Genomic DNA, 19,324 nt, shown 5'->3' with positions numbered 1-19,324 from the left:
ACTATTGGACAGTACCTACAGCAAAAGGCACGTGGCAGGAAGCACCATGCTTTGCTTTCTCTGCCAAACACAACCACAGCAATAATTACCTTCAACTGTAGCTTCTGAATGTTCCATAACTGCAAGAAGCAGAGCCCCAGGACCATGACCTTCTCCCAGCAATCAGTGGGACTGAAGGGAAAGCTGGAACTGCAGCTGAGGAAGAGGAGAGCAGAGCATGACCTACTCCCAGGGGTCCATTACTGTGCTGCTGAAAGGCTCCAACTTTTTTTTGCAAATAGTACTGTTCACATGGCCTCCAGATTGACAGGCCTTGCCTGCTTTTAATATTAATTTGATATAAAATGAAACATGACATTCTTGATCTACAAAGCTTCTCTTCTTACAGATTTGTCAGCATTTATACACGATCAGAACTAAGGTCCAAGAAAGGCAAATCTTGCCAAATATGTCAAAATCATAAAATGCTCCCATATTTTTGCCCAGATCTTACCTTCATCATCTTTTTTTACAATTCTCTTCCAAAGTGCAGTTGCAATGTGCTCGTGCTTTTAAGCTAGGAGGTATATTGAGTGCACAATGAGGACTCACATTTTTGTGTGACAGAGAAATCAAAAGTGGTGATGTTCAAATGTCTTGAGGGAGAACAAAAATTCTTCTCTGACATCTAACATGCAATGATAAATTCACAAAAAGATACTTTGAAAACTTCATTCCTGAAAAACTCCTATTTTTCCCTCATGGAAAGAAACAAATATCAGCTTCTGCTTGGAGTGATGGCAGCCTTTCCCAGCTGCATATTCTCACATGTAAAATATATGACCCCAATGATCTTTATGAGTTCACTAAATGTCAGGATCACTTCTTTTTATTACAGATCCTTTTCAGCAGGTTTCTCACTGGAAGATCAGTGCTATACAGCTCAGAAAGGCTCTGGCTCTGTCTCCTCTGCAGCCCTCATCCAGCTGTGCCTTGAGGCACTGTCAGCAGCTCAATGAAGAACCTGGACATTGCTGCTCAATTCTGCCCATTCTTGTGCCAAACTCCATCCCAGTTATTCTTTTAGAGGAGGGCATGCTGGTTTCTAGTCTTTTTTTGCCTGAAAACATCCTCCTCAGTAAGTCAGAAAGCATAAGTTATTTGTCATTACTAATACATTTCATACTTTCAAAGATTTGTACTAAGCCATGATGATGAAAGCTGTCAAATCCACTCAAATGCTTCTTATTGGAAAATCAGGCCTGCAGATCCTCCACAGATCCTCCCCTCCTTCACCCACCCAAATTAAAGCTGTAATTCCCAAAGACAGCCACTCTTCTACACCACCACACTTTTCATACAGTTGTTATTAATAAAGTATGAACAATGTTTGCAGAAACATTAAAGAATCAGGTCAAGAACTCTGTCTGAATACCAGTGTTATTAAATAAGCCAATCATCCAACTTTGAGTAATTAATGTCCTTGGTTTTTACTTGAAAGCCTCACTTTCAGCACATTCATAACAGCCAAACGTCCCATGCCAAAAGGAATGAGCATGAATTAACTCTTTTGGATGCCAGTTGCAAGAGGAAGAGGAAAATGCAACATTGGCAGGCTGGATACAGCACAGCACTTCTGATTGTCGGCTAATTTTAGCTACAATGTGATGATTTCACCACATATAGTTAAGGATTTGATCTGTTCCCATCTGTGCATTATCTGAGTAACTAAACAATTGCCCTAATGCATTTGAAAACTTTAAAATATAAAAAGAAAACCAACAAAGCTGATGGTATCTCCAGATCACCATGTGAAGTACTAATAAGCAACTGTGTTATACAACCTGTGTTCAACAGATTGAAAATGATCCTTCCCAAATCCAAGTGACATCCTTCTGAAGCTGAAAGTGAGAAATTACAGCTGGCTGAGCACACACTCCACTGTACAATCACTTTAAAAGCTGCCATTGTAAAAGACCCTCCAGGCTTTATGTTGGTTCCTTTGCTCTTTGTATTAAGAGCTGCAGTGTTCCTCATACTTAACAGTAATTAGAGGGGGAGATGTAGAAAAACTAATGAGAGGGAGAGAGGTTTATTCTTCTAAAGAGCTGCAATAAGATTAATAGCAAGACTATGGACTATATATGTCATTTTTATTTCATCACCTCAAAACACGATGAATATTTTCAATTGGAAAAAATTACAAGCATAAAATTTAGTTTTACAAATTCTTTACGGCCTCACTGTGTGACATCCTCTTCTTCCCTCACCAGACAACAATTATGACACAGAAAAACTCTCAGGACAGCAGTTGTAGAACTTGTCTGATGCGCTCACACTTCCCCAGCACGTTTGGGTCTTCTCCATCAGAACCATCAAATTCCTTCATAAAAGCTTCAGCTTTCTGCACAGTTTTGTCTCGTGCATTGCCCTGAAGCCCTTGCAGATAATCCAGTAAAATGGTGAAATACTTGTCTGGAACCTTGGAAGAAAAAAACAAAAGGAAGGAAAAAGAGGTTTATTATCTCCCCCCTCAATACGTATTCACAATCACATCACAGCATCACCTGAAAGACAATCAGGAGAATGGCACAGGCTTTGGTGTTTGCCAAAGTCCAACTTCAAGTGGAAATCCAAGTGGAAATATTTCCTGCCAAGGTTCAAGCTGCCAGGAGGGATGGATGGACTCTGGTGAGAGGACTGTCATGTGCTCAGATGGGCAAAGCATCTGAGAGGAAATGCTCAGCAGATGTGGAAACGCTGATCAGCAAATGCAAACACTGCCTGACAGGGAGCCCAAGGCTCTGAGGGTTGGTGGAAGAAAAAAACAAAACACATTAGCCAAACCCTCCTTTTGGAAACACACATGTAAATCTCACTAAATTCAGTGAGAATTGCATGCATATGTCTGAGGAAAGAATTTTGCTGGAATTCCCCTCACTCAAAAATTGTTTGCTAAGATGAGATACCACCCACCACTGCACACTTTGACAGAATGCTTATACAAAGGACTAGAATTTAATTTGAAAAACAAACTCAAATTCAGACATATGGAAATAATTTTTAAATCATGCTGACTAAAACTGATAGGCTCTACCAACATGTCTAACATTAAAAGCACTTTAGTCATCTACAGTTGCATTATCCACATTTCACTCCCTTTCTAATTAACTAGTCAGAGATTAAGTTTTAGCTTATCTGTTACAACACACAATTTAAATGATCATTATATTAATCTTGACAATAATTTAGCAAGGACTTTGGAAGGATTTATTCAGTACTTCATACTGAGTAAGTACTTTCAAAAGGAATATGTGAACGGACCTACACTGATCTCAACTTCATGTTGTGTATCTGTGGAGCAGGTTTCAGCCAATAACAGGATATTTTTTGCTGTGAATCATGAGATGTTAAAATGATCTCACCCTGCAAATATGTTTCTCCATGTTTAACTTTACACATATAACTTGACATGAGTTAAGTTAAACACATACGTAAGTATTTAAAGGATTCGAGAGTAATTATTCGAGGGCGGTTTCGATTCTGCAAAGTATCAACATTTCAGAGAAGACAGAGCTTCAACAGACACTTAATTTACAACTTATTCCTCCATGGACATTTGGCAGCCGAACTTTGATCACTAAAACTTCTATCACTCCAAAAGAAGAGGAAGAAAAAATATTCCAACACTGCCTTCATCAATCAGGGGTATTACAAAGTAATAAATCAAAACTTCAGTCTGTGTTCAGCCTTGTAACTTGTACACTATGGAAAGCCTTCTAATTCTTCACACAAACACTCTTGCATTAAAGAAACAATGCAGTTACAAAAGAAATATTAATTTTACAATGACTAATACTGAAATGGATGATATATGAAGCGTTGCTATACTATACAAATCAAACACAATGAAAAATATCTATATTTTTGAAAGTTTTCACTCACAATAAGCTGGCATGAATAACAGATGAACCCATTTAGACACAAACAATTCCAGTGTGACAGTGTTCCTTTAATGTAGATATTCAGTGCTGAGCTTTTAAAGTCAGCAACATTTCCATATTTCAAACCTTGGCCAAATTACCTCTGTAATTTACAACTCTTGTTCTCAGAGCTCATGGCATAGACATACCTGTGGAAGTACAGTTATTATTATATCATTTCAGCAAACTGCTTGAGGGGGCAATTGAAAGCCTGCTCTAAATTTAGAAATCCTAAGTGTGCAGACTTAACATGAGGCTGCCTGAAGCCTAGAAAACATTTAGCATTTGGCCCTAAGGGTGTCCTAGTGTTCAAAAAGTCTGATTTTTTTTCCTTTAACATAACACAGCTCTGAGGTTTATTTCATCAGGAGCTCACAACACAGCACCCCACGGGCAAGGTAAGATCATATTTCCTCCTGACTTACACAGACAGCAGAGCCATAGCAAGGACTGGAACACACAAAGAAAGTTAATGAAATCCAAATTTTAATTCTTCAAATACAGTAGTACAAAAGCAGTAATTTCAGGGGTCTTGGTGAGGTTTTCCAAGGAGGAACACAATCCTTCTTCCAAGGTCAGTTCAAGGCTGGTTTGAAATTGGAGATCAAGATCTCCCAGCATGGTTCTGGAAGTCAAAGCCAGGCTTATGGGATTTTGTTATTATTCTTTTGTTAAAATGTTTTGACCTTTTACTTGTTTCTTATTCTCTCTCACACACCAATCTTTCCTCTGTCCTAACTTCCTAATATACACTGGAGCTGATTAATATGGAAATAATCCCAAGTGAAATAATTCCTGTCTTTGGGAAAAGCAGGGAAACACTAGGAAAGAGTACCAGGAAAAGAACAGTTATCACTTTTAAATGACCCTCTGCAGCTCTGTATTTTCAGACCTGGAGACCTGCAGACACCCACATATTTTGCAAAGCAAACACAGACACCAGCAGAGAGAAGCTCAGCTCATTGCTGCCAGGCTGCATTTTGGGTCACCTCCCAAGGAAACCTCAGCCACCCCACCACACCCTGAAGTCTAGAGGCTGAAGACTGATCTAGTAACTTCCTAAAAATGCTGTGCCAGATGATAAAGACCAACACATAACCTAGTGTTTATTTAATCCTGGGTGCTGGAGAAGTATACACACCATAGGTACACAGGCCTGGCTTGGGAGCTGTCAGCCAGCCACCAGATGGATTTTAAAGGAGCTTAAAACACCATTTATCTAGCAAATTTTAAAACCTCAACTTATTTCTTACAGAAAGAGGCCTATCAGTACAGGAAACTCAATTCAGGCCTTTGTATGGCTCTTCAGTAGGCATCCAAGTGACACCATGAGATCAAAGATGTGGCTTAGGAAGGAAAGAAACTTCTGTCTCCTTTTGTACTTTAGTCATGCTTGGATTACCAACAGATTTCATTCTGTAATGGACAGGAAGTTGAATTTGGGTATAAAAAAATATTCAAAAGAAGCTGGGTGTGCCCTCCCTATGGTCCTGATGAAGAAAGAGACTTCATCATATGCTTAATTATAAGCACTTGAGCAGTTCTACTAACTTCACTAAATCTGGATGCAGATGTTAATCATTCTCTGAAGCTCATATTCAATGCTCCTCTGATTATTAAACTACAAAATATGTGAATTTAAATAAATCAGAGCACTTCCAGCAGAATTCTAAGAAAAAGGAAGTTTCATTTCAGTGTTGAGAAATAAGGAGTTAAACTGTATTTTGATACATAAAACAAATGGTACTTACAGTTCATTGTGTCCCAGCATATTTCAATACAAAACCAAAGTAAACAGGTAAAAAAAGTAAAAACATCCTTCTGCCTGCCAAACAATTTCTAGGTAGCTTTGAAGAGCATACACTGATTTTGAAAGGTTGATAAAGACTTTAAAGAGAGGAACTTAAAAAACAGAAGATAGAGCAAACAACCCAGAACCAAAAATCAAATTTGTATTCTGCAACCCATCTTTTTTAAAGTATTTACACCATGTGAACATTTTTGCCTTCATGAAACTCTGTTGTTAATTATCTGGCGGTCTAAAAAGGTAACACCCAAAGTCAGGTGATTGGCTTTAGAGCTGCTGACTAATTTGGGTCAGGATGATTGGTATGAGTAAATGTTCAAGTGCACACAAAAAAATCAGCAAAACTTAACTGAATGTCAACAAAATGAACCAATAAGTGAGGCACTGTGCAAATGGGCAGAGGTTTGTTCTATTGCACAACAAAATGAATGACCTGACACCCTCATTTGATACCACAATGGTCAGATACTTATTGGAAATTCAATTTATGTTGTGTTTTAAGTTATGAAATGAACGGATTTCAGTATGGATTCAAGCCTGGCTTCTGGTTATACTTTATGCTTTTCACAATAAACATCAGGTTTCACTTATATTTAAATGAGAGAGCTATTTTAACATCTTGGCAATATGGTTGTACATCTTCCATGGAGCCCAGAGATATCTGAAACAATATGAGAGCTGTGGTTTGCAGTATTGGGTTCCACATTAGGAAATTCAAACTAAGGATATGACTCAAATTCTCAGCAAACCCCTGATTTGAATAAATCACAAATCTGCTCTCTTTATGCTTGCTATATATCAAGTATAAAAATGTAGCATGCACAGGGCAATGATCGCCAACAAAATAAAAAGATCAACGACAAGCAATTAAAATGCTTCAGCATCTTGGTTAAAAACAAAGTAATTTGTAAGTTACTAAAAAATTATGGGACAAGTGCATGGCTAGTACTAGGAAGTTTTGGTTAAAAAAGAATAGCTATAACTAATGTAAAAGACTGTATCATATTTTTTCTGAGAAAAAGCAGAATCAATACAAACCTTCTCTTTATCATACATATGCAGGAGAAGCCACGTCTGTCTTGTCTTCTGAAACTTCCATTTTTCTGGGTTTTTAGACCAGCTGTAGAAAATTAGGGGGAAAAAAAATTACTTAAATGGAATACTGTGATATCAAAACATTCTGTATTTAGAAAATATTCCCTACAAGGCTTCCAAGTGACTTTGTATGCATGACATGGAGTGTTGTGGCACTGTGGGACACAGACACTGGCACACATTTTGCACAGGGCCACCTGGCCTCTCTGCAAAAAATTATAGGAGATATTATAGCCAAGAAGGTTAGAAATTTTCTTCAGAAAGGACTGATTCCTTGAAGTTAAATATCAAATCTCACCCCCCAGCTTTGGCCAGTCCTTTATGACAGGCCATTGCCCTCATTTGACCAGGACAATGGAGCACCCCAAATCCTTACCCCTGCTGCAGGGCAAACTGAGAATCTGGGGAGGTGCAGGGGGCAAGAATCAAGCTTGGGTTTCAGAAAGTTGCTGTTTCACAATTAACTGAAATTTATATGAAATTAAGCAGCCTCTGAAGGACTGGAAGGAGGGACTTGTGCTACAATGGTCACCTCAGCAATGGCTGCAGCCCATCACAGATGGCTGCTCTAAACAGACAAAATTCATCCTTCAGCAGAAAATGTTTTAAGGTTTGGGCTTGTCTAAATTCATGACTTAAATATTTATATTTATAGGCTAGAAAAATGGGGTTTTATGTCTCTCTCTCTCTCTCTCATGAAGAATACTCAATCCTGTTAAAAGTGAGAGGCTGAACAAATGATTAACATCTGCAAATGTTTGTTGGCTGTTTGGCAAACACATTTTCAATATACAAAATTTTAGCTGGGTTAAAATAGCACATTCATGTGCATCTTGAACATGTTTTTAAAGCTGGTATATTTTGGTTTAGATAAAGGCATTTATTTATATTAAAAAATGAGCAAACCAGTAAATCTATCTATAAAATGAAGACTACTTTTTAAAATAATGTGCCTGAAAATTAATATTGTGACATGTACAAAATCTGACAGTAAATTAAAATATCATTTGAAAAGAAAGAAAAAAAATATAAGGAGAAAACTGAGAGAAACTTTCACATTTATTAGATTTTTCTCTAAAGAAAAGTAGGTCTCCAGAGGGTAGCATGCAAGATGCCATTAATGTTCCAGCTTGTTTTACACAGCAATAGAGAGCACAGAAATCAGTTGAAAAGCCAGCTGGGTATGAGAATTAGTATTGTTTAAACACTGTCAAGACTAATAAAGCAAAAGAGTCCTCATCTTTGGTGAATGCTGCACCAGCAAATACATTGTTCAGTCAATTCAATGAAAGAGAAAAAAAATGAGACCACAAATTTGTATAGAAAGGTTTCATGGAAGCCTCTGAAGAAAACCTAAAGAAAGAAATTATTGTCTTGATGTTCAAATTCAGAATAAAGAAAAAGAATCACAGCTCATTAGGGTTATCATCAGGTAAAAATATTAAAATACCTTATAACCAAAATATAAGGTAAACATCAGACAATTAACAGTAAATCAGGAAGGACAGACAAAACCAATAACCACAATATATCATCCTTTATGTGCTTGAGCTAAATTCTACAGATGAGCTGGTTTAGAGGCTTCTTTTGGAATAATAATATAGTAACCAAAAAAGTAGGCAGAAGCTTTCAAAACATATATTGCACAAAAGCAGGAGGCCAAAAAGCTGACAAGTTATAGAATTAAATGAAAAACCATTATTATGGTGAAACCATCCCTTCTCCCATCACCCACAGCCCAGAACCCAAAGTACTCTTCAAACAAAATCACAGAACCCTCGGTGTCTTTGCAGCAAGGTGCCCAGCTGGACAACAAATGACACCACCTGAAGTGTGAAGAGGCAACAGAGAATGAAGTAAAATGGCTTTTCTTGTGGGTGCAGTTTGTGGGGCCAAAAGCAACCTGCTCATTTGTACCCTGTGCCCACTGATTCTGTTTGCCAGGCAAACACAGCAGCTCCTAACAGAGAAACTGGGACTTCTGCAGGAAGTCCTTCAAAACAAACAAAATAAAGCAATGATGGTGCTTTTTTAGCCTGTTCTTTTATGAGGCTCATCCTCAAGAAGAAGAAGGTAAGCTTAGCATTCTTTTCTATGTAAATAAAGCCTGGAAACAGTCCATATTACAGTCTCTGCAAAGTGACAAGAACAAGCTGAGTGACAGATCTGTGACTGCATCCCAGGAAAACAGTTCCTCTGTTAATGAAAACCTTTAACATATGTTCGTATTTCTCTAAACTATTCTAGTATTTCAACATTTGTGATGATACCCATTGGTTGGACACACCACAGAGTACTCTGAATCTTCTACTCTGCTAATTTTATGTTTCTATCACAGTATCACCTGAGTACTGTTGGCACTGAAGCTTAAAAAATACAGCCTGATTTCACTTAATCTCCTATAAAACTATAGGATGTTAAAATATCTTTATTACCTAGTTTATAAACAACTGAGACCAACAAATGAGTGCACTATAAGGTTAATTGCTCTTATTAACCTATTACCAAAACCATATGCTCTCTTCTACAAGTTAAGGAGAGTTGTTGTACTCCTGCATCCAAGACACCATATGGACTTTAACTCCTGTGAATTCTCTTGCAGAAACAAACAAAAGTTTTAGCTTGTCTTCCTGAAAGTTTCTGCTCTATATAAACCACAATAATTCATATAAACAACAAATACTTTAACTTAATCAACTGTAGAAAGTACATTTGTGTCCATTATAGCACCTCACATGGCATTTCTTTTGTTTTGTGATCTGTCCTATTAGAATTAAACACTACATTATTAAAACAAGAAAAAACAGTATTTTCCTTAATAGCTATAGGTGTATTCCTATTTTCAGAAAATACTCTGAAGTTTTTAACTGGTACTCCCTCCATGGTTGAATCAACAATGCTTGTTTCTTCCCTTTCAGGAAAATGGTCCTTCTCTTGACCCAAATTCCTATCAAACTGTGGGCAAAACACTCCTGATAATGGGTGCACAATCTTTAGGGCAGATAACATGACAGCTGCTCCCCCAACAGTTATTTAAATAAAACTTTTCCACTGATTGCTATGATTATGGCAGCTTTTTCCTACTCCTGTGACAGCTTTAAAATCTATGGAAAAGAATCACTCCATGACGAAGTGAGAGGAGTACCTCCTGTTATCAGGATGACATCATGAGTACATTTTTAGAAATGCTCAACTTCTAAACTAGAAAGCTTCAACCCTTACAACACAAGAGAGATTTCATTTTGCTGTTTACATGCAGATAAGCTTCCTTGACATACTACAGCAGGAAAAAAGGCTTTCCTTTGAGTGATCAAATATACAGAGCAAAACCAACCACATTAGAGTTAAACCCCTTTTTTTTATAGACAACTGCAACCTCTTTCACAGTTTGAATTCATTTGGTAGCTTCTGGAATGATCTGTGTCAGGATCTAGTACAAACTACGGAGTTGGTTGAAAAATATACATTTGTAAAACATGTATTATTCCAGTGTGCCTTGGGCTAATTTTCAATATATTGTACAAAGACTAATTGCCGTCTTTACACTGCTAATGTTTGAATCTTTCTCATGAGCTCCAGCTCATTGAAAAAGCACATTGGTTGACTTTAGTTAAAGAGAACTTAAATGTTTGTGTGAATGATCTTCCTAAATGGCTTTGAAATTGAATAGACAGAGGAAATGAATCAAATAAATCAAGCAGCTTAGGAAATTTTACATTTGGGCTTTTGTTTTTTAGCAGGAGAGTCTCATGTAGAAAAGCTGCCCAAGATTCTCACTGGTCTATCTCATAAATGACTTTTAGTGTGTCTACAGTCATCTCCCATAAATCTACTCCCAAAACTTGGAATTCAGGCAGTGGAAGGAGGCAAACAGAAGGCAACTGGAGTGTGCAGGGCAGAGCTCTCGCTGGGGTGTCCCGGGAGAAGGAGATGGGGAAGGGAAAGCAGGCAAATTGGTTCCAGAAACACAGTATGAAAAAAACATTATTGTTACAAATTGGATTCAGGAAGTCAACACAATGCATCTGCTGAGACTACTGGCCAAGACAAAACTCTACAGAGCTGTCACAACCAGCAAATAATCACTGAGTGCAGAAAAGCTCAGGGCTGAGAATCAACCATTTTACTGATTCCACTTGAAAAAATTATTGGGTGGGAGACAAGTCTCCAGAAACCAGCAAGACAGACAGGGATGTGACTGCTGACACCTTCCAGAGCACACGAGATGCAAGGACATCTCACCTACATCCACTGCCCCTGGCAGTGCAGCCCACCCTGGATACACCTTTCAGCCTCAGCATCTATCCAAGGAAAAGCAGATTGCCACCAAATTTGGATTTCTCCAGCATACAGCCCAGGTTTCGCATCAGGGAATTAACTTGAAAGTTTTCTCCAGCCCTGAGGAGCAGCTCAGAGCACAGGCTCCTGGAGCTCTCCTGGGATTTATCCCATGTCTGACATTCCCAAGCTTCCCTCAGGGAGGGACAGAGCCACGGGTCTGACCCACTGCACCAAAGTCAGAGCTCCACAGAAAAGATCTATGGAAAACATTAAAAGCATCAACACTCAACAACACTACAAAGAAATGGTCACATTCTTCCTCTGGGTACCTTTCTGTTTTGATACACAATTATCCACCACTCTGCAACCTGTCCTTAAGGATCACCTGTGTCCTTCCACCCCAAGGGAGGCTGAACAGGAGTTATGGCACACAATTAAGGCTTGCAGGAATCAAGTCAGACCCTTTATTCCCTAAACTCTCTGCACCATTCCTGAGCTCACCACCCTACCCATAAAATGTGGATAACAGGTGTTTCCTCAATAAAGAACAACCATACTCCAAAAAATTCCCTTCAAGATATTTAAAGCCTTGCTGAAACCCCTGGCACTCAAGGGATGTGCTGGAATATTTCACAGTGCAATGCACACAATTGCAGCCTCTTTAAAACCCCATGCACTGGGGTTTAAGACAACTCACTGCCCTTATAAGGCCTGAATTTGGAAAGTCTGAATGCTGTTATCAGGGCAGTCCAGAGGTGAGCCCAATGCACATATGGCCAACAGGTGAGCAGGGAATGCTGCACCTCAAAGAGGCTCCCTGGAACCCCTGGAAGCAGCACAGAGGGAGCAAAAATTTGGCATAAGCTCACTCTTGTGGGAGAAGAGACATTTTATGGATGGAGGTTTTATATGGATATATAAAAAATATATGGATGTGGATGGAAGTTTAACATATGCCCTTATAGAGCATATAGTGAAGTAGGAATAATAATTTTTTCTCCAGTTACAACACGTACAATTGTTTAAAGGGAAATGTAAAAGCGTTTATTTTTATTGGGGGTATTCAGAGTTTCTTCTATTTCTCTCAGGGGTATTTAAAATGGATTTACTTTTACAAAGATGTTTTTTGAATGTCTGGTGTTCCACACAAAACTGCATGCCTAGAAAGCTGCCTCATGGAGAACTTCATTGCTCAATCCAATGTAAGAAGAAATCTCAGTTCAAGAGTGTGTGATGCTGATTGTCCTCATTTGGAAAGAACGGCCAAAATTTAAATTCTAGATAGATTTTCTGAGACTGGACTGGAATGGCTGTAGTTAAAATCCTGGAAGCACAGACCTGTGGTAAGACCCAATATTAGGCATAAGAGACAACTATAGCCTTTAACTGCGTTCTTCTCATGTTATGGATTAATCTGTTTATGTCCCAACTCCAACCCCTAGAGAAAGTTAATATATTTATGCTGATATTCTCAAATCCAGTTTGGAATCTAACTAAATTATGACTCAGATAAAGGTTTTTCTTATTTTCCTGGAAGAAAGAAAAGACACTAATGGAGCTCGTTTGCCAAAAGAAAACTTTCTAAAATTGTCAACAGATTTTAGAATCAGTGCCACATTTTTGGTTGAAAATCCTGGCACCATTTTTCAATCTGTGGTTTAAAAACATTTTTTAATATATTCTTCCATCTGGTTTAGACACAGTATAATGACTATAGACTTGTGAAAAGGGAAGGGGAGGAAGCTCTTTTTAAATTTAGGAATCACACATGCAGGAAAAAATAAATGTGCTTTCAAGTGTCCCATTTTTGTCCTGATGTCCAGTATTAGGACAGATTGCATCTGATTATATCTGTGCAGCAAACAGGTCACAGGATTTTCTTAGAAAGTATTTATAAAGTGAAAGGAAGGGGCCTTTGTGCCATAAAGGCAAGTTTGATTAGATCTACATAAAATATTTATCAGAGCTAATCTTTTATTGCATGTACTTTTATCACTTGCCATTATTTGTAAGGTTTTATATTATGTTTGCATCCTGCAGCTTCAGCCAAGCTCAAAATCCTCTTCCTCCCCCACCGCAGGCTCTGTTCAAACGCAACATGAGACGTTCCCTTGAAGAGCTTCAAGTATAAACAGATGAGACAGATGATTGGTGGGAAGAAAAGTCGACCCAGAAAATTGTAACAATGCCTCAAAACCATGCAGCAGGTCGTGAGGAGAGCTCCTGTCTCTTACATCTGGTACAATACACTGAGGTGCCTCCCTGCGATTCAGCTTCTCACAGGCACCAACCCACCTGCAAATGCCAACAGCATTCAACCTTTGCAATTTCTTTAAAAATTATTTTCCTGATAGAGTTATTTAGTTGCTGGTATCCACATTAGCCCACCTGCAGCAAAACTGCATTTTGATTTGAAAAAAAAATATATATAGCAGTAATAATGTGCTGAGAACTTAGTGTTGTTTTCAGTAATAACAAAAAGGTCAGGCTTGAAAGCCCACAGCTACTATTACTGTATTTCTAAGCTAAATGTGCTTTTTATTTTACATACATTCGTAAAAAGAACACAAAGCAGGAGTTGAATTATCACAGAAGAAGAAAAAAATAGAATTTGAGCTCTTCACAGCCAATCTGTTCTGCTCCTGCAAGGAATATACAAAGCAAGTGCTATCCCAAAGTCCCATCTCCTCTCCAGATGTCCATCTTTTCTTGCACTTAATTCTGGTCACACTGATTCCTGCACCAGAAATAAGGGAAAGGGAAAATGAAAACAACTGTTATGGCTCCCTCCCATGAAGAACATCCTGGGGGGTACGAGGAGATAAAGAGGGCCCCACACTCTGTATGAAAATCATGTAAGGAGCCAGCTGCACATAAAATCCTCTCCAAAGCCTGGCACAAGTCCATTTATATAAATGCTTTCTGAAGATCAGATGAGCGATATGCTACCAGACCCAGAAAAAACAAATATGGTCAATTCTCTTCTCCCTTACTGTTATACCAAAAAATGTCCAATTGTGGTACAGAGCACTCCTGCAAAGGCACAGATTCAAGATGAGGAGCTCATTTTTGTTGCTTTTTAAATTTTAAATCAGCTTCTAAAACTTTAAATGTCCAAACAAACAAGAAAACAAAAAAAGTACACCATCACAAAAGCACAACAACAAAACCCATTAAAAAAACCCCAAACTTTTTATTAATAAAACACAAGAAGTGTATGAAAGTGTCATGATTTTCCATATAGCAATGCTAAAAATAATGCTGGAAGAGAAAAAACTTGATGTGAAACTTCATCTGTGAAAGCTTTTAAGGAGGGATGAAGAAATGGGCACTTGGAGGAGGATTTGGATACTGAAGTTGGCTGATTGGCTTTGCTCTGAACCAGCCAGGACACCCAAGAACCCATTTAGTGCTGTTACACTGAGCTGAAGGTTTGTGTTCCTCTGTTCTGCACAGGCTGTTTCAGGAAGCCCTGAGGCTGCAGAGTGATGCTGGCACCCTGGGAAGGTGCCTCATCCAGCTGGGCCTCTGAGCAGCAGCACTGCTGAAAATGGGCTGCCCTTCTGTACCCAGATGTCTTCAATTTGTCAGGTTGGGTGTTTCTGTGTGGTTTTTCTCTCTGCAAAAGCCCCAGGGATTTCCACAGCCAAGGGATTTCTGCAGTTCCAAAGTCCAGAGCAGCATTTCACTGTAACAAGGAAAAGCAATGCTCTGGTTCTAAGGAGATGCCAAATGCTGACCTGCACCACATCCTAGAACCAGGCACATCTTTCCTTGCTGCCTCAGCATCCAGCAGATCTAGTCCCAGCTGGCCTCTCCTCCCCACAAGATTCAAATCCTCTCCCTGCACCTCTCCCAGTGGGGTTCCCCCAGGTTTTTGAGGAACAGGAGCTGCTTAGAGGGTGGACCATGGTCACCTGTGAGGGGTGAAACCCAGCCCAGCCAGCAGTCTGGAGGATGGCCAGGCACGAGAGGTGCCAGCAGCATCTGTGAACAGACACCACCAGTGTCCCCTCCTTGCCTGACAACCCTGACAAAGAGCTGGCCTCAAATCAATCCCATCCCTTGTGGCATACAGGGACTCCCTCATGCACCCTCCAGGAAAGGGGAAATTCCCCCCTCAAATGGAAGCTGAACCTTGAGCCTGTGCTGCAGGACTGGCCCTGTAACTCTTCTAGAGAGCTGGCTTGTTCTGATGGCAGTGTCCTGTAGGTATAGAACTGTCAAACTGTCAAATACTGGATTGTCAAATTCCTACTGAGCCCCTTTACTGAAGTGGGTTCTCTCAGGACAGTATTGAAGAACTGCTATTTACCAATTTGGATACCAGCCCTTGATGCACTGTTGCAGAAATTACATTTGCAGGGTTTTTTTGTTCTTAATGAAATCCAAACATTTTTATTGCTGGCTAGTTAGGCAAAGTTCATTTTTGCTACAGGAAAATGTAGCTCTCTTCAAAGAACCCATCCCACAAGTGGCTCTTACAGTGCATGTGAAAAGTACCACATTTGGAGTTATTCTGGACCAACAAGAATATATATAGAAACCTTAAAAAAAAAACAAAACAAAAGGACATGTCAGCCATCCTTGTCATTTTTTACATACCAGCTGCATTCATCAGAGGTATGGCAGAGGTGGATGGAGTGCTGCAGACCCCATGGCATCTGAATCTCTCAGGTTGTAACCTGACAGAATCATTTACTCTTCTTTTTGCAGAAGAGCTCTACAAAGGGACAATATCAATATCAAGATCAACCTAGAAGTGTTCAGCAGTTCACAGCCCACTCACATTTTTTTGATTTAGCTGAGATATTCAGCTATCTCCCACTGCATAATAAAATCTGCTGTCACACCAAGGTGTTTAGGGCAGTGTAAGATTCCCCCCTTCCAATACCCTGTGATATGTGCTGCACTACTAAGATTTCAAGTCATGTATGCTTAAAGAAATTGATCTGCCAATTACTGCTTCCTGCAGATGGCTCTCATTCCAATTCAATTTCATTCATATAAAAGTAATTACTGATACCTTTTTAGGCATCATCTTATTAATAAATGTGTGAAGGAGGAGACAAGTTTTATTAAGGAACTAGTTTTATTATTTCAAAAATACTTCTTGTTATTCTAACTCTGGTTAGGAAGCCTTGACAGCTCCCTGGAGCTAATTGATTAATAATCATTGCCAACTGCATTTTAAATTTTAATTCTGGCTTTGGCTGACTAGTCTAAATGATTCCCTAGAGCTACAAAACTCCTCACCACTACTATGAGTATTTGGGCACTGGATGAATAGTTTGAATGTGTTTGAGGAAGTGAGTAGCAGTGTTAATTCTCCCAGATCTGAATTTTATGACACAGAGAAAACATAAAAACTCCCTTCTGTGCTTCTGCCATGTCAAGAACCTACTCTGAATGGAGGAAGATGGGTGAGCACAAAATGCCTTTTCTCAAAGCCAGAAGGAGGGTTAAGGATGGGATGCCTGGGCTTGGAGCCAGGAGTGAGGCAGGGACTTTGGAGAGCCAGGGGAGAGCAGACTTCAGAAGCTGGGAGGAAAAGCTGTGCCTCACACTCCCCCAATGCAACCTCCCTGCAAATGAAATATTCCCAAAATAAAGTAAATAACCCCTGCCATCTGCTTTTAGTTAAAAAATATCAAGAGGTAGTTTGTTGTAATACTTGTATATGAAATGGATTATTTTAATTATTCTGGTTTTATCTGACCTGAACACTTCCAATTTCTCCCCAAAGACAAATGGAAAAGATCAAAGTGCTTGTGTGAGGTTTTAAGCACTTCAGTGAGGAGTGATGATGTCTCCTTACTGTCAGGATATAGTCCTGAAGCAGACTGGTCTGTTATTAAAGACTTCTGAATCTCCCTTATATATCTCACAAGGTTTCTGAAAGTAATACCAGATGAAATTATATATTAAAGCTGCTTAATTATTCAATTAGATGCAATCTCTTTTGTATAATACTATGGAAAGATGAAAGCTGCATGCCAGTGATAAATATCTAATGGCTACATTTAATAAACTGTTAAGAAAATTCATTTATACTAAATTTTATTTTACTGGAAATTAGTTATTAAAAAAGGAGACATTATTTTTTCTTAACCAGGTTTGGAAATCAAGATGCTATTTTACAGGAAAGAGAATCAGACAAAGAAACCTTAACTATTTTTATCCAAGTATTCATGGATTTAATACATGTAATCTAATTTTCCCCATCTAAGTACTGCTAATACAACTTATAATTGTGGCAACATATATGTGAAAAATTACAGAAGTTTTAACCATCCTATTGATAAAATTATCAATAAATAAAGGCAAAGATGAGATGCCACTACAGAACAAAATCCATGCAACCTTCACTTTCAAAAGAAGGAATTGAGAAAAAACCCTGCAGGTCTGTTGGGAGCAGACATTGGTACAGGGCCAAAGAAAACAGAGCCTGTGCTCAGATGAGAAGAAAGTTAAGTCTACTTTCCCTCATCTCACTTCTCTGAAAGGAGACCTTTGAACAGTACAGGGACTTTGGTGAGTCACAAACTTCATCACTGTTTAATTTATCACCTGAAAAAATGGGGTAACATAACACTTTCTCAAAAGCTGTCATAATGAGAGGAATTAAATCAGTGTCAAAATACTTCTCATTTATTTATCAAAACACAGTTGTGATATGCTATCAGGAAAGGTATGATGGAAAAGCACATTATCATTTCTATGGTGGGAGAAGATAGAGACAGTATGTTTAAAAAAACATATCAAAATCTCTTTAAAGATGGGGCTGAGCAGTCAGGTATTTTTCAGTTGATGTAGTAAATGATAGATGTCAGATGAAAGGATTTGTAAATTCATGTTAATGATGTTATTAAATACACTATTTCCATATGAGAATATCTGAACAAAATGCCCAAGTAAATATTTTGACAGCTTTGTTTCACACTGAAAAAATGGCAGAAGTGCAAAGAGACAGAAGGTTCCAAAGTAAATCACTCTGCAGCTTTTACTGAAATATGCTTTGAGAGGTGTACTTGTGACCTTCCATAAAATTAATTCAAAGATTTAGAAACACAAATAATTTGATTTAGAGCCATAAAGCAGGATTAGAATTCCCTATTCCATTTTTCTTCCTTTGTTAAATTTAGTGACCATTTATGGTTATGGAAATTAGTAAAGAAATCTCTTTCCTCTGCATAAACTAAATAGGACAATGAGCAAATTCTGAAAGATGGAAGAGCTACTGACTCCAACTGAGGAAAATTTACCATGGTCCTGAGCTTCCTTTTCTTTCTCCACTCAAGCCATACATTAGTGCTTATCAAAGGGGTAAGAAAGCTGCTCCAAACTCATTCCCTATAGGAAGTACTTTATCCAGGATAATATTAATAGCTAAGCCAGAAAAGGTTTGGTTCAGGGAAGGTTGTATTAGTCCAGCTGCTTTTTCCAAAGCTCAGCTGAATGAGTTGCATCATAAGCATTTACTAATTTGGCTGGAAAATCACGCAATCATTGATGTTTCTAAAACTTATTTCTGAATGAGTTGAAAATACCACAGAAATACTTGCAACATCTCAGAACTTCCAGGTATAACTAAGCATAAAAGTCTTAGAACCTGACCTGTCAGAACCTCCCAAACACCTATTTTGTTTCTAGGAACCAGAGCTGCTTATCCAACAAGCTGGATATGGCAAAATACATCAAAAATATTTTTAAGTACCTAGGATCTTCATAATTCAATCCACAACTGTGGAGAGGACTTGCTAGAGATTATTAGAATGAAATTACTTTACACAGGAATTCTGTCCATCTGGAGCATTTCCAGGATAGTATTACAGATACCCAGAATATATTGCTAAGGTTTGTTTCCTTCCCAGAAATTCTTGGTAAAAATAGCTAAGATTGGCTCTGAGCCACTTAAAAGGGGGTTTGTTGTTGTTGTTCTTTCTTATGGTTGCTGTTTTTAGACTCTTTAGTAAATGATATTATTTGTCAGCATTACCTTGAACTGACAAATTTATCTTCAGCAGCAGCTCAAGAAGCCTCAGTGCCCATTCTGGCTTAGAAGTTGTCACTTATAAATCAGCAACATGCAGCGCCTCTCATCTGCAGAGAGCCAACAGCTTCTTAATTCAGGCTCATCTGAGTGTTAACCTGGTTATTCAGTTTCCAGAGCCAAGTA

At 38.6% G+C, this 19,324-nt stretch overlaps 1 protein-coding gene across 5 annotated transcripts in view; it reads right to left on the bottom strand.

The window, feature by feature from the left end:
• Positions 1-2,115: 2,115 nt before the first annotated feature.
• CHLSN (cholesin) overlaps positions 2,116-19,324 on the bottom strand; it is a 125,000-nt gene continuing 107,791 nt past the window's right edge. For all 5 annotated transcript variants that reach the window (XM_071443996.1, XM_071443995.1, XM_071443997.1 and 2 more), the window contains 2 exons: positions 6,808-6,889; positions 2,116-2,461 (listed from right to left, as the gene is read on the bottom strand). In XM_071443996.1, coding sequence (XP_071300097.1) covers positions 2,279-2,461; positions 6,808-6,889 — 265 coding nt within the window. In that variant the 3' untranslated portion in view covers positions 2,116-2,278. The remainder of the gene's footprint in view (positions 2,462-6,807; positions 6,890-19,324) is intronic.

This window comes from Agelaius tricolor, unplaced genomic scaffold, assembly GCF_023055355.1.
Source record: "Agelaius tricolor isolate 1412-34295 unplaced genomic scaffold, bAgeTri1.0.p SCAF_19, whole genome shotgun sequence".
NCBI classification, from domain to species: domain Eukaryota; kingdom Metazoa; phylum Chordata; class Aves; order Passeriformes; family Icteridae; genus Agelaius; species Agelaius tricolor.
This window is presented reverse-complemented; position numbering and strand designations above follow the sequence as displayed.